Here is a 16,614-nt window from a genome sequence, read left to right on the forward strand (position 1 = left end):
GTGACTAACAAAGAAAGTATGCCATCCTGTATTCTCTGTGGATGGGGAGAACATTTTCCTGTGTCCTGCCACACAGTCACAGCTTACACTAGAAACTACATGAAGTGTACTGCTTTTGTCAGGAGAAAACTTGAGTCCACACTGTTTTGGATTACTAAGAACAAGGAATGTGTTTAGTTACGTAGCTCTCTATTCTTAGCACTAATGGGGCATCTTTCTTTACAAAAAGGTCAATATTTTTTAAACACAAAACAATCAAACCTCCAGTGAGGACACCAGTCATCAAAATGCGTTTGATTGATCTCTGGTATATCCAGCCTATTATGTAACTGGTGGGATGTATCGGGGACATGATGACTTACATTGTTGTGAGACACCGTGAGAACACTCCTGCTCTTCCTCATCTTTCCTGGAGTCTCTCCTTCGCGGTCCAACCACAGCTTCACATGCACACCTGGAAAACACCAAAACAAAAAACAAAAAAGTATACCAAAACGTGTTAGTGTGTTCTTTGAGAACAAGATACAGGTTGACAGTGAGGTCAGTGGATTAGTAATTGGACAATTTTTCTGGACAGACATATTGGTGTTGAATTTTTCAAATGCCACATTTCCATTGCCAGACTAGGGTATAATACCGTTTTTACTTGAACTTTTATGATAACCTAAACTTGGTATTGCTCAATACTAGTTCTACTTCCTCTTGCAGTATTTCCGCAACATTTTTTTCAACTTTTTGGGTCGATACAAATACAAAAACACATGCACACACAGATTCACCTTAGTATAAAAATTTTATTGATGAAATATAGAATTTCAGTCAGTCATTCTGGTTAGTCTCCCTATGAGAAATAGTAGAGCAAAGCAGTCAAAACAAAACAGCCTTGCCTTTAATATTGCTCCATGGAGGAGCCCCCAGCTAGTGATGCATCAAAATGTTAACACTGCTGTACCGCACACTGAAATTCCCCATGATCCACCACTATGCGAGAATGTGCAGGATATTCAACCCCACAAAAATAACGGATAGAGGCTGGCTAGCTATCTGGGCAACATGATCGTTCCCTTGCTGAACTCCGTTATATTTCCCTTTCCTACGACTCCCCAGTGTCAGCAAAAAGATGGTTCATGTAAAAGAAATACCAATTCTTCAATTATCAGAGTTTGAGCGGAGCTGCAACGTTGGTAGTTTGAGAGTCATTACATTTGGACTGAAACATACAAATCTATATTAATAGCAACAATACAGTTTAAATACAGTAAAAACGTTATTAGGTGCTTCCCAAATGGCAACATATTAGAAATCAACAGCAATAAAGGTAATGGAAAAGGTATCTGTAACAAAAGAAAATACCTTAAAAACAGAATAAAATAGGTAAAACAAATTCCATGATATAAGATAAAAGAAATAAATAGGCAGTTTAGGTAAAATCATAGAGATGTAAAACCCCACACAAATTAGGTTTTTAGTATGTTTTAAGAAGAGATTTAAAATGTGATACAGACTTAGTCGTTCAGCTTCACAGCCTTGTTCAGCCTCAAGGCCCGGACTATAAAGGCTCTGTTCTCTCTCCCGTTAACAGAGTGTGGAACAGACAAAAGACCTCTGTCCGAGGATTTTAAGCTACTGTACGTATATGGCTGACATGGGACTAAAAAGTCAAAAATATAGCAAGTAATCAATAAGACCTTGAAGTCAACAGTCAACAGAATTCCTGGCTTGAGTGATTGATTAATTTTCGATTAATTTTCTGTCGACCAACTAATCAATTAATCGACTTATCGTTGCAGCCCTATGAAGATGTATGTTGCAAACATGCACACATAAGCATCACAGGAACAAAAAACGCAGCTTACAGGGAGCATGGATAACTGATCAACACATTTTCAAAAACTGACAGCTGAAACAAATGTTTAAAGGCTGTGTAGAACTGTGTGGTTGTTAAATGCGTTCTAGGCATTTCTCTGCCTTGTTGTTTATCACTACCGAGTGGAATCATTGTGAGGAGACATGTTAGGACATTAAAACTGTCTGTCTGGCTGGCTGCACAGATTACACTGTCAGATGGCTGACAGGTGATGTGACAACAGGAGACGTGCTGTAGCATCCTCTTGTTGCAATAAATCAAAGATGGCAGATCGCATGCAGTGAATTCGAGATAACTTCGACAGACTTCAATTAATATACATAACTGATAACCGCTCTGAATACAGGGAAATGGAGATAGATAGAAAAGATAGAAAGGAAAAGCAAGAAGAAACCCTCAGTTATGCAGATTTTTAACCAAGCCTGGCACTTAGTCAATCCTTAACCTGCCAACCTGTCTTACACAAGTCGCTAACACATGACAGGCTCCACATTGCTTATGAGCTTTGAACATTGGGTAAATTAGACTCCTAAAAAGCTGAAACACTTACTAAATTAATCAATTATTTGATGCGCAGAAAATTTGCAAAACCTTTAATAACTAATTAGTTGTTGAAGTAATTTCAAGCAAAAATGCAAGAAACATTCAGAGATTCCAACTTCTCAAACATGAATATTTGCTGGTTTTCTTAGTCTTCTGTTATAGTATATCCTTTGTTCTGCGACTAGGATGCATTTGATGCCTTGGTGTGTTGGAAGTTTTGATGGGCCTTTTGTCCTGAATTGGCAGATTAATTGACAATGAAAACAATGATTAGTTACAGCCATGATACAAATAATAATATAAAGCACAGAGAGTACTAGGGGTGGGAATCACCAGAGGCCTCACGATACGATATCATCACAATACGATATTATTGCAATTTTACACATATTGCAATATTCTGCGATAAATTGCAATTTATTACTTTTTTTCCCCAACTTCAAATTTTTCCCCAATTTCAAATTATGCACCCCAAAAGGAAACTTTGTCAACATCTGTTTTATCTAAACAGATACATTTCTCTGTTTATTCATCTCACGTCAATTGTATTGCTGCAAGGGGATGGTCAAGCAGACAAACTAACCAACACATGTAATAAAAGATCAATACTTGGCGTCTGTGTATCGATACAGTATTGCCACGGAAAATATCGCTATACTATGCTGTATAAATTTTTTTCCCCACCCCTAGAGAGTACTGAATATAGTATCTTGTTTATTGAAAGTCTATAAACTACATATCATAACTTTTGCACCAACAAGTAGGTCAGCAAATTGGAGTAAAAGATAAAGCATTTCTGGTAACTTTTTGCAGACTTCTAGAAATCACTGCACTTCACAGTGATTCCTTCAAATGTAAATTCTACAATAAGAATGATTCCTCTCTGGTGTAGGACCAGCAGCTTAGGCAGAGCTAAGGAAACCGCCAGCAAAAGGATGACAACTTATAAAATAAGAGAGTATGTCATCTCTGAATGCTACGTGGTTGTCTGCCTGAACTGTGTCACGGGTTGTGAATACTTAAAACGACAAACAACAGTACTGACCTTTATCTTACTGTGTTGCTAATTGCCCCAAATTAGAGCCAACAGTCTCTGCTTTTGAAGCCCGGAATATCCTTTTAGATATGTTATGTAAATATAATAAGATTACACAACCTTTCTTGAAAAACACTGCTGTCTGTTTACAGAACATACTGGGTACACACATGATAAAACACAATGCCAACTGGTACAGAAAAACACGTAGTGAGCACATTGATCAGGGCATTAAAAAAATAATAAGCATTTAATCCTAACCCAAATTGTAAATTATCATGTGTGCATTCATGCGCATGTGTGTATATGTGGAGCAAGGGGCGGATCTTAACAGACAGATGAACATAAACTTAAATGAACACACGTATCACACACAACTAAACAATACACAGTGATTAGCACCCATCATGTGTCCCTCAGCTCTTTATCTGATGTTTTCAAATCATTTTCTCTCATGCCTTGGCAAATTATACTTTTTCTTTTTGTAAATGTTCCTCTCAATAACACGAATGAAACACTATGCTAATGGTACCTAAAGCAGCCTTAATGGTTCAGCACACTTTAATTCCCCCAATGCTCATCATTCAATAGCAGCAGACAAGATTGAGTCCACAGCCATTGAGCCTCTCTCTAATGAGCCAATTCAGGCAGTCATTAAAAAGGCCCTAAGAACTCATGAGTTCCTCCTGTGACCCATGATGGTGTCTTTTTTTTTTTTTTTCCTTCCAAAAAATAAAAAAAAGAGGGGGGGGGGGGGAAATCAGCAGTGGCAAAAAGTAGGCCTAATACAGAGGGAGGGTCTGAGGGTAAAAGATGAAAGAGACGGTTTCAGGGAAAATTAGATGAGGAGGGTTTTAGAGGAGGATATGATATGGAGCTGCAGATGGAGAATTGTAAAGAGAGCTACAAGTAAGCAGGTCAATGAGGATTTTAATAAAATACAGAGAAAAGGCCGGAGGTTAAAGAAAGAAGGATTGAAGAATGAGGTGTGAAAATAGGAAGCAGAGGAAGAGAGTCAGGGAGAAACAGCTAAGAATACTACATAAGGTCTTTGTGTTTAAAGGAATAGTTCAACATTTTGGGAAATATGCTTATTCACTTTATTGCCGGGAGTTAAGTGAAACGCTTAGCTTAGCCCAAAGACTAGAAACGGGGAAACAGCTAGCCTGGCTCTTTCCAATGGTAACAAATCCACCCACCAGCACCTCTAAAGCTCACTACTTAACCCGTTATATCTCCCTTGTTTAATCTCACGTGAAATGCTGAATTGTCATTTTTACACTTGTGCTAAGCTAAGCTAACCAGCTTCTGGCTCCAACTTTATATTTACCGTACCGAGAGTGGTATCAATCTTCTCTTCTAACTCTCCACAAGAAAGAAATAACAGTATTTTCCAAAAATGTCTAACTACCGGGACCCCATTTCCCCATGCATTTGTGTCTAATAGACTAATGTGACATTGATGAAATTGGTCCAGTACTGAGCGAGATCGCAATGACAGGCTGGCACGCACCGAGCTACAATGTAACCTAATGGGGCAATTGTGCAGCCTTGCTTTTTGTCCAACTAAAAGTGTTTTTTTTTTTGCTACTGACAGGCTCAGATTGTTTCTAAAAGTGTCTGACAACATTATCGATCTCAGGACGTGACTTTTTGTCCAAAGACAGCGGTGTGTAGAGTTGAACTCCAGTCGAGAAGGCGTTCAGGATGTCTGTTGTTTCGGGGTAGGCTACAGAAATGAAAGGGTCCTGTTATCTAAACGTTTGTCAGTGCCATGGCTCAATATTTAAATGATTTCGACAATGTGGGTGAGGTCGTTATAGTGTGATGACCACCTGTATTCATTTGAGCCAGAGTACAACATTACAGACGGAGAGAGAGACACAGACACACACGCACAAAACACAGACACACAGAAACAGACACACAGACACACACACACACACAGACACACACACACACACACACACACACACACAGGGCAGAGAAGTGTGAAGTAGCGGCTGAAGGGCTGCAAGGCCCGGGATATTGGTAGTGCTCCCATGGGTGCTGTGCCCCTATATGCCCAAAGAATATGTTGTCAGGAGTGGGACCTGTTGCCCTCAGATATCTGTGGTCTGGATGTGTCCAGTCAGTGATATACCTCGGACACAGCGCTGTCACCACGTCTTTATTTCGTCTCGCGTTCCACTCTCCACACTGCTGTCTTTGGACAAAAAGTCACGTCCTGAGATCAATTACATTGTCAGACACTTTTCGTAACAATCTGAGCCTGTCAAAAAATAATTAATAAATAAAAATCACTTTTATTGGACGAAAAGCAAGGCTGCACAACTGCCCTACTAGGTTAAATTGCAGCTCGGTTCAAGCCGGCCCATCATTCCAATCTCGCTAAATACTGGACCAAATTCAAAGATTTTTGGTCACATCAGTCTATTAGACACTAATGCATGGGGAAATGGGGTTCCAGGTTGAAAAAAACGGTAGTTACCCTTTAAGCTGTATGCAACCAGGGCAATGTTGTCGCTCAGAGAAGGCATCCTTATTTTGTTACATGATAAGAAATCAAATGGTAAAGGACAGTTCATGCACTTGAAGCAGATGGACAACTTTCAGCTTGAATAGACAGGACAACCTTGACACCACTATTACATAAAAGCACCCCCATCACACCACCTAAATGCAGTGAAAGAGCAAACACTATGAAAGAACATGCAATATTTCTTTTAAAAGCATTGGAAATAAATGTTTCGTGTCTGCGACAAGAGCTCACTACGAGTCAGCACCTTCAACAGATAATTAATGTGTATTAAAATGAACTTTCACAGTGTAATTTGTCTAACATTTACAGCAAAGAGTTTGCTGCTACTAGAAATGTTTTCCACAAGGTAATTTCTTGGATAGCTCAAAGGCATGTGTACAACCCTTTTATAGTTGGTAAAAGTTGCTGATGGATGCTGTATTTTTCCAAATCAATCAATTTTCAGGAAACAAGGATTGTTCAAATAGATACAAATGCATTTTTTCCTCGCCACTGTCGCACTAAATGCTTGCTCTTGGGGGAATTACTGGAATTGTTGGGTCTTTGTAAATTATAGAGTGTGGTCTAGACCTACTCTATCTGTAAAGCGTCTTGAGATAACTCTTGTTATGATTTGATACTAGAAATAAAATTGAATTAAGGTGAAAGACATAAATTGGGTAATTAAATTTAAAAAATGCCTCGAATATAAATTATTAATAAGAGGGAAATTATCAGTGGCAAGGCCTGTAGGGATGATGCGCTGTTCCAGTCATCACCATTAGAAGATAATTAGTGAGTACAGATGACATTTGTGTTTCAGAGCACATCTGAAAATTGTGCTTGGCAGCACAGATGGAAAGCAGTTTATGAACACAGATTAGTGCTGTAACCTCAGGGGGATGAAGCACAATGGTACAAACTAACAACTAGTGGGACGTGTGTGTGTGTGTGTGTGTGTGTGTGTGTGTGTGTGTGTGTGTGTGTGTGTGTGTGTGTGTGTGTGTGTGTGTGTGTGTGTGTGTGTGTGTGTGTGTGTGTGTGTGTATATTTTGGAGTATCCTGATTAGCATTACTTCTGCCTAATTAAGAACATTGAGGCAGACAGGTGTGAAGACCGAGGACACACAAACAACACCTTCAAGGAAGCAAACTGACCTGTGCATGCCCTCTGTTCATTCTGATGCTTAAGAGATAATTTTTGTATTGTATTGCATTTAATCATCATTGATTTAAAAGTGTCCTCTGCTTTTCTAAAACGAGGAAGCGCTCTCTGACATGGCCTGAGAGAGTGTTGCAGAGGTGTTAACTTTGAGTTTAAACTTTTCAAAGTGGCAGCAAAGACACTGAATTCAGGAGCTACCTTTTAAAAGGAACTCTGAACGGAGTTGTGGAAACTATTTTGCTTGGCGACAAACCCACACATTAAAGAGTTTGGAAAACTGTGATAATGGGACTGTAATACTGAAATTGCAAAGCAACTTACACTGCTGTGATTGCATTCATATTCATGAAGGGTATACTTTTCATATTTAAAAAAAGGGAGAGTGGCTTGCTAAAAGTGTTTATTTAATTTGTTTCGCTCATAATCATTGGTTTTCATTTAACATTTTTTGCATTGATTAACACAGCAATATGTTGCTGCTTTGTCTTAACCAAATAGAGGTGAAAGAATAAAGAAACGCAGCAGGTTGACGAACAAGCTTTACTGCATTTTCCCTGTTGCTGAGGAAAGTTGTATACACGTAGCAGGTCCCTTGAGAGTCTCCTTCTATGTTTTTTGTTTAACACATAGTTCAAGAGGTGACTAAACTATGGAATGCAGTTTTATTCACAATTAAATAAATGAATAAATACATAAATAAATGAATAAATACATGAATAAATAAATAAATAAATATGCCTTTGAAATACATCATTAAATAAATAAATGAGGCAATAAATACATAAATAATTAAATTTAATTATTTCATGGTACTTTTATTTCATAAGTCCATATTTATTTATTTCAAGAGACTTTTATTTCATACGTCCACATTTATTTATTTCAAGAGACTTATTTTCCTAATGCCACATTTATTTATTTCAAGAGACTTTTATTTTCCTAATGCCACATTTATTTATTTCCCTCTCTATTTATTTCAAGTTCTTATATGCAAATCAGGGGGCGTGGCTATCTCTCACATTCAGAACAGAGCCGTGGGCAAAAAAAGGCTGGCGAAGTAAGAGTGCAACACTGTACTCTTTACCCAGCGCACAGTCACCTATTCTGGGGTAATTAGACCACCAACTAGCGCTGACCTGACGGAGCACCACGACCGGCAGTTTGCGGTGCTCTGTACCCAGCCCATAGTCACCTATTCTGGGGTAACTAGACCACCAACTAGCGCTGACCTGACGGAGCACCACGACCGGCAGTTTGCGGTGCTGTGTGCTCAGCCCACAGTCACCTATTCTGGAGTAACTAGACGACCAACTAGCGCTGACCTGACAGAGCACCACAACAGGCTGCTCGTGGTACTCTGTCCACTGCGGGTTGACACGACAGCTGAGGTGTTGTTAAAGTGTAAATTGCAGGTCACATTTTTCATGAAGTTAAGCAATGTGCTTATTAGACATAAAGATTAGAGCCGCCCACCGTTGTTTTGTATGGCTTTTTATAACAAAATGCTGAATATAATATGAAAAGTTGGAACATTTTACAGTGGTTTTAAGCACTCCCCCTCCCTTCCACTAAGACTAGAGTTACCGTTAGTCTAATCACGGGTAGGCTAGCGGTTATATTGGAGACCTAGCAAAAATGGTAAACTATTGTGTTGTGCGGGATGTACGAATACATCAGAAACAGGGCAGAGGGTCCACTAGGACAAACGGCTGATTCGTGCCTTGGTGAAGTTTGTGGCTACAAAGTGGGCTGATTTTACTGAGCTGTGACTCTTATTTACGAGAGCGGTCTGAGAGACCTCCAGCCTACAGTGGGGTGTCCGAGCGAGTGTGCTTCTCAACTCCGAAAACTTTGAACCAAATTGTCAATTCGGCAACGATTTTCGCAAGACTGCCTATATTCGAAATCTAAACAGTTAATTTCTCGCCTAAAATGTTAAAATTGTCCTGTTGTTGGTCTGCCAAAGAAGTCCCATTCACCTTGTTCTGAATGTGAGAGATAGCCCCCTGATTTGCATATAAGAACTTGAAATAAATAGAGAGTGAAATAAATAAATGTGGCATTAGGAAAATAAAAGTCTCCTGAAATAAATAAATGTGGCATTAGGAAAATAAAAGTCTCTTGAAATAAATAAATGTGGCATTAGGAAATAAAGGTCTCTTGAAATAAATAAATGTGGACTTATGAAATAAAGTCTCTTGAAATAAATATGGACTTATGAAATAAAAGATATATATTAATGTATTTTATGTATTTAATTAATTTATTTATGTATTTATGTATTTATGTATTTATTTATTTATTTAATTGTGAATAAAACGTCATTCCATACTAAACCTCTTGACTCTCTGCAGCTCAGTGTATGCGCTGCAGCTCCACATCACTCACTGTTTGGAAGAGCAGACTGTTTACTGGCAGGTGTACCTAATATGACGGCTACTAAGCGCAGTACATTACTGTGCAAACTAGAGAGTAGCTTTATTAATTTCTACCTAAGTGGTGCTTGACTATAAGGCAAACTTTTCCTCTCCAAGCCATTACTCAGTCAATTGATCATATACAGTAATGCCGGAAATCCCACACAGTCTTCCCCAAATTGCAGTTCACAGGTATTTCATTTCAAATGTCGCACAGGGAGACAATTTCAGGCGGCAGGCGTCATGGCAAAATGTAACATGGTGTTCTGTCACATCTCATCTTGTATCTCTCACACTCGGGTTCACATGCAACAACATCATTGGAAGGTGGCTTCAACAGAGCATATCAGCCTAATAGAGCGGAGATAACAAGCTCTATGCCTGCCTGCCCTGTGACAGTCTGGCACAGTGGGACGCCTGACAGAGGAGAAGCATGATCTGAGCAGCTGGCTGACTACCTCTCAGTCTACCCATCTTCTGGCCCTCATTCGGATCATAACACACACACACAGAGGAAATGTGACTTCATTCTCTGCTCAGGATGCCATTTACTCCACTGTATGTTAACATTAAACATTTGTTTAATGCTATATTAATAGAAATGGTGGAAATGAAGGGAAGCAGATGCTACAGGAACACAGTAACATCCAGCCTGTCTGCATTCATTCAGTGGTTCGCTATAATCTGTCATGCTCTTGCATCAGGCCAGTACGGAAGGCACATGACAACAAACAACAACAAATCCACTTGATCACATTTTCTGCCCCCGTCCCAATCAGAGTCCCTTAAGTTTTTGTATTTGCCATGACTGAATCTAATCAAATATCTATTTTTATATTGTTTGGCATTGTTACCTTACATAATAAATCATTTGATTAGACGACGCAGCGTGATTTCTGGTACCAGCAGAAAATATACAGACTGCTCCACATTGTAAAATCTTTACCTCATCAAGTTTTTGATATTTATAAGTATTTATGTACTGTATGTGGGCGCATGATTGTGTCTCTCTGTGAGTGAAAGGGAGACTGTGCACACACTAGTCTATATCCACGACCTTCTACTTCCGGGATTGCGCCATTGCCGCCGGAAATTCTGCCGTATGTCCTTCATTTCGGCCAGATGTCCGTCGCCTTATGCGTTGTTTGTGTTGGAATTTTAAACTCCAGTTGATTTATGATGAGAGACTATGGTTAACTGCTCCTCAGATCTCTGCAGGGTAAATCCAGACATCTAGCTAGACTATCTGTCCAATCTGACTTTTCTGTTGCAAGACTAGAATAACTTTTCAACGTGCACATGTTCAACCAAAACGTGTTCATTCCCGAGGCTATTTTGCAGCAGCACCAGGGCTCCATGCGCTAGAAGTAACACTGAAGCATTGCATGTAGTTTAGGCACAAAGAGTTTTTTTTAAATAATACATATTGTTGTTGCTTCATTTTATTGTCAAACCTCTGTATCATAGAACTACTTTACAAAGGTTAAAACTCTGTTTTAGTGCTGTTAGATCTTTTGTTTGCCAACACCACTAGCTCCTGTCAAATTCTGTTTGAGAGTTTTCCTGTTAATTTTCCCAGTAATATCTCCATCCACAGAATCTGTAACCCAACATAATCAATCATTAACATTGTTACCAGTCAGCGACTCATACCATTTAATGTCAAGAAAAGTGAAACTATCCCTTTAATAGTTCTCAGACATTTCAGCTAAATATTCAGTCCCAAAATAATTATTTTTGATGTGGGGAAACTGACTTCATTACGACAATTTACTGCATGCAGAAGAGCAATCTTATTTTCCTTCCTCCAGAAAGAAAAACATTTAAATAAATTATGTTTATGGTATATGATTTCTAGGTAATTCCAACATGTTCATGGGAGCCCTTTGGAGTGTAAGGGCAGCACTGCCTGAAGGGCTTTTTTAAACTGCTCCTTTGATGCATATGGAAAGACAAGAATCATCTTGATGCAAAGTAAGACGCAGTGCATTCTTTTAAGTTAAAACAGCTTCAACTTGAGTAAAATATTTGTTACTCTTCTTCATTAATGTGCAGAGACCGGGGCAAAACTGGAAAGATTATTACCCAGAGTTAGCAGGTTTTTCAGTCACTTTATAAAACCCTTTATCCACATGCACATTAGGAACTTCACACAATACAATGGGTGGGAGTCCCTGACAGGATACTTTGGTTAGCGCCTATAATTGAAAGTCAACACACTGGGTAATTACCGCCCTCAAACAAGAGGCCTTAGGCTTGTTTTACCCAACACAGATACAAAATAAAATTGGCTGCATTGTCATGGCTTAGCATGAGATTGGCACAAATATACTAAAAAATAAAAATAAAAACTTGGCCACATAGTGTAGCAATGCAACACTGCTTCCTATTAAACATGCCATTAAGGGGACTTTCATTTGTTTCTGTTGTCTATAAATTTGAGTTTGTGAGTTAAAAAGTGTCCCCAAGCTGCTGCTGCTGTAGTGCCATTATTTATCTTGTCCCCTGCGCTGAGATAATAGCACATCTTCTACTATAGGAGACCTTGTGTTTACTCTGGATTTATTTATAAAAAAGGAACAGCTACCATACGCCAAAGCTCAAATCCACTCATTAATTCCCTGTCCAATGGAGATAGTTCTCCACTCATTCGTTTCAGCAACTGCCCCAAAACGCTATGTTACTGAAACAACATGTCGTTGCAACTGCCCCAAAACGGTATGTTTTCCTTCAAGGCGCAAACCCCTCTAATGGTTATAGGAATTATGTCGGGAGCAGAGGAGAAAGTCTGGTAGTGTAATTGTATAGCAAGACATTTCACATAGGTAGGCAGTTGGGGTAGATAGATGAGTCAATAAAACACCAGACATTAATGGCATTTTCAGGGTAAAACTGCTTTTGCACGCGCCTTCTCCATTATTATGTCTGTATGTAGTGTGTATGTGGGGGATCAAACCCTAACCATAGGAATGCTGTTTTTGAAGCCACTAACAAATGATGTCCTGCTTATAGGAGCCTCAGATCAGAAAACTAACATGTTTTGTTCTAAAGGACATAGAGAAACTACATATTTGTTGTTTAATAAGGAGAACTTGATGGTCGTATAGCAACTCTAGTGGCCTTCTCATTAAAAATACTCCATTGCAACAATTACAAATACACCGTTCATATTATAAAATAATGTACCAGGAATGTGTGATGTTTTCATTTCAGACAGCCACAACAAATACAGTATAGCACTATTTGATTCATGTTGAGTCAAACATCATTCCCTTTAGCTACCTTTAACATTGCAACCTGTGCTGTAACAGAGTATTAAATACATCCTTCAAACCTTTTATTCCATGATGCTTAATGGTGGAGGGATATATATGTGTCACATCATTCTGCAGCCTACAGTCTCTGAAAGCCTCATGAGAATAGTGTAGAGGAGGAAAATCAATACGCGAGAGTAGGAGCTGTGGAAATAGATTCATTGCTCATAGGTTTTCTACAACTCTGTTTTTTTTCCAACTTATTTTTCCCAAATTCAGGTTTGCTCAGCCAAAGTAACACAGGACTAACCTTGAGAAAATAAACTATGGATATTCAAGTGTACATCATTTATTTCAGCCTAAAAAAGATTTAAGGGATGCATAACAGTTGACTTTAAAATCACTTTTTTTCCCTTTAAAATCCACTTCTAAACTCCCCTTTACATCTACACCAATTTATCTACTGGCTCCAGTACACTCTGTCTGGGGAGTCCACGTTCCTCCTCACAGCATCAGCCTAAGACAGAAAACTGGCACTTAGGGAGCTTCCTAATGAGCAATGTCTTTTTTTTCCTGTTTCTCATTCAGCAGGGCTCCAGACTAACTTTTTGTCTTGGTTGCACTGGTGCGCCTAACTTTTTTTTATTTAGGTGCACCAGCAAAAAAAGGAGGTGCACCCAAATTTTTCCGCGCATCACCGTTAAAGCTTAATGGCAATACACGATATATAGCTCTGTATTTTTTTATAAAGTGGGCTAAATGTTCACTTTTAAGTCAAAGCCACTTTTCACAAGCTCTTTTATTAAAACAGATTGTGATTAAAATAAAATGCAAAGACAGGGTTTCCTTTACCAGTTTAAAAATATACAGCTGCAACACATGTAAATGAAAGTTATCTAAAATAAATAGCCTAGGATATATTAAAAAAAATTATATATATATATATATATATATATATATACACACACACACACACACACACACACACACACACACACACACACACACACACACACACACACACACACACACACACACACACACACACACACACACACACACACACACACACACACACACACACGTTTTATAAACGTCACGTTTCCGGGTGCAACCTAGGAAAAATCTTAGTCGCATCCTTACAAATTTTGGTCGCATTTGCGAAAAAACTCATACGTTCTTGGTGAGACAATTAAAAAAACGTGATTGCCGTCGCTCATTTATTCGCTCCCTCGAGCGGTTGTCATTCTAATAAAGGGGGAGCAATCAGAGTGAGGACTGCACTCCTGTTGAGCATTTACTGGAGAGCATAAACTCTAGGGATTTTACACCAACTATGTTCATTATTTAAAAAAACAAGAGGAAAATGGAGGGGTAGGGAGAAAAGGAATATATTCTTACAAACATAGAAGCAGAAGGAGAGGAATGGGTTTATTGAGAGAAGGTACATAAATGCCTTACAGTATCTATGTGGTTCTCTTATTAAAAAGGTGAAAGTAATGACTTCCAGCAAAGCATGTTTGTACTTGCACTGCCCCATTTCTCTCTCTAGTCACATCCTGTGAGATGGTAAGTATTACTGTATACCGTTCTAACACACACACACACACACACACACACACACACACACACACACACACACACACACACACACACACACACACACACACACACACACACACACACACACACACACACACACACACACACACACACACACACACAATCTGTTTGACATGGGATTATGTACATGGGATCAACCCGTGTTTGACCCAATTATAACCAGACTGCTGTCATGGTTAATCTCCTCGTTGTCGGTATTCAGTCCACAGCTGTAATTCAATACATATGACTGCTCACCCACATAATTATTAAGATAATATACAGACAGGATACATTGCTGAAATGAGTTGTTGACTTTCAGTGTTAAAAAAGCTGCTATGTTTACACTGGACATAACATGGAGTAGGTGCGGTGGTACAACTTTATTCTTTTTTTGTATTATTATTTGTTGCTACTCAGTTTACTTCCACAACACATGTCCCTATAAAATATGCACTAACCTGTGACTGAGCAGAATTATGGTTGGGTAGGCTTGAAGATTGAGAGGGAAATCCTACAATAATCACATAGTAACCCTACTGTGGCCCTATAGTAACTTTATATTAAACCTATAGTGATTATAGAGCGGCATGTTCACCCTCTCACCCAAAGGCGAGCAGGGTCAGGTCGCACTTCAACATGTTTCAGATAACAACAAACAAACCAATGAGTTTCTTCCAAATCACTGTGTCAGTCTGGAAGGGATGTAAACTGTGGACTTGGAGGCTATCAATATCTGCTGCAATTCACCAGAGTATTGATTACCAAGGTATAACATCTAGCAAGAAGAGAATATTGATTGGCTCCCAGGTCAAATAGACTCTCCCTGCCTTAATGCACTGAGGACCTTCTTGACACAAACATAACAGACAATTTGACCTTTCACAGCAGGAAAGCCACCAGTTGTAATTAGTAACATTAATGATGGTTCTGTTTGATTTGGGTGTGGCAGTGAACACACACACACACACACACACACACACACACACACACACACACACACACACACACACACCCCTTAATGGAATGCAGCCATTGCTCCATATGGGAAAGCTAGTCTGGTGGTCATTGAAACAGAAATATCCTCATAAGTGTTGGATGCATTGCCATTACATGATGTACTGACACTTGTGATCTCTGGAGGAAGAACCCCGCTGACTTTGATGATCCCCTTACTTTTTTTCTCTAGTGCCATTACCAGGTCTTAACTTGTAGGTTAAAACTTTGGTTTATGAGCAAATACCTGCAAAAATGACATTCCCTTAGCTGTACAATGAGAGTTAGCCAATGGTAGCATAATAGCATCCGAAACTAAGACGTATCACCCATTCAGCATGGTGGCCCAATGGTTAGCACTGTGGCCTCACAGCAAGAAGGTTCTGGGTTCGATTCCAGGTCATTCCGGGCCTTTCTGTGTGGAGTTTGCATGTTCTCCCCATCTTTGCGTGGGTTTCCTCCAGGTGCTCCGGTTTCCCCCACCATCAAAAACATGTACTAGGTTCTCCAGTCAGTGCCCTTGATCAAGGCACTGGCTCAGATCTGGAGTTGGTCCCTGGGTGCTGTGATTGGCTGCCCACTGCTCCCTTGAGGGATGGGTTAAATGCAGAGAATGAATTTCGCTATGTGTATGTGACAATAAAGTACCTTTAAGCCTCTTTTTTCTTATGCAACAGTTATTTTGTATGTATATATTTGTTTGTTTATTTCATATTAATGTTTAATAGGTTTGTTTGTTTGTTTATGTATGCACCATTCACCAAGGCAAATTCCACATAAGTGTAACTTATTGTGGCAATAAAGTCTTTCCTGATTCTGATTTAACATTAAACTTGCTAAACCTCATGTTAGCGTTTTTAATGTGAGCATGTTAGAACACTGTGAGTTCAGCTTCACAGAGATGCTAGCATGGTTGTAGACTAGTTATTAATTACTCCTGTGTTTGACAGGTAAAAATGTTTATTGTGAGAGAGGACTATCTGACAGATTATCACAGTCAGCTCAAATACAAGGCCGCATTTTCCTAAATCTTTTTTTTTTGTGCAATCCAGAGAATATCAATCACACTGGTGTTGGGCTGTTTCGATCAGACATCTCAAAATGGTGTATTTAAATTATGTTTTTATTTTAACATGATTTTTTTCTTTTTTTGGCAATAGATTCTTTAAATTATAATAATAATTTTAAAAAGTTTTAGTTACGGATTTTCCTG

At 39.0% G+C, this 16,614-nt stretch overlaps 1 protein-coding gene across 1 annotated transcript in view; it reads right to left on the reverse strand.

Moving 5' to 3' along the window:
• Positions 1-16,614, reverse strand: part of pde4ba (phosphodiesterase 4B, cAMP-specific a) — a 196,789-nt gene that overhangs the window by 166,936 nt on the left and 13,239 nt on the right. Inside the window, exon 2 of the mRNA XM_039811827.1 lies at positions 363-454. Within this exon, the coding sequence (XP_039667761.1) occupies positions 363-454 (92 nt within the window). The remainder of the gene's footprint in view (positions 1-362; positions 455-16,614) is intronic.

Source organism: Perca fluviatilis, chromosome 9 (genome assembly GCF_010015445.1).
Source record: "Perca fluviatilis chromosome 9, GENO_Pfluv_1.0, whole genome shotgun sequence".
NCBI classification, from domain to species: Eukaryota; Metazoa; Chordata; class Actinopteri; order Perciformes; family Percidae; genus Perca; species Perca fluviatilis.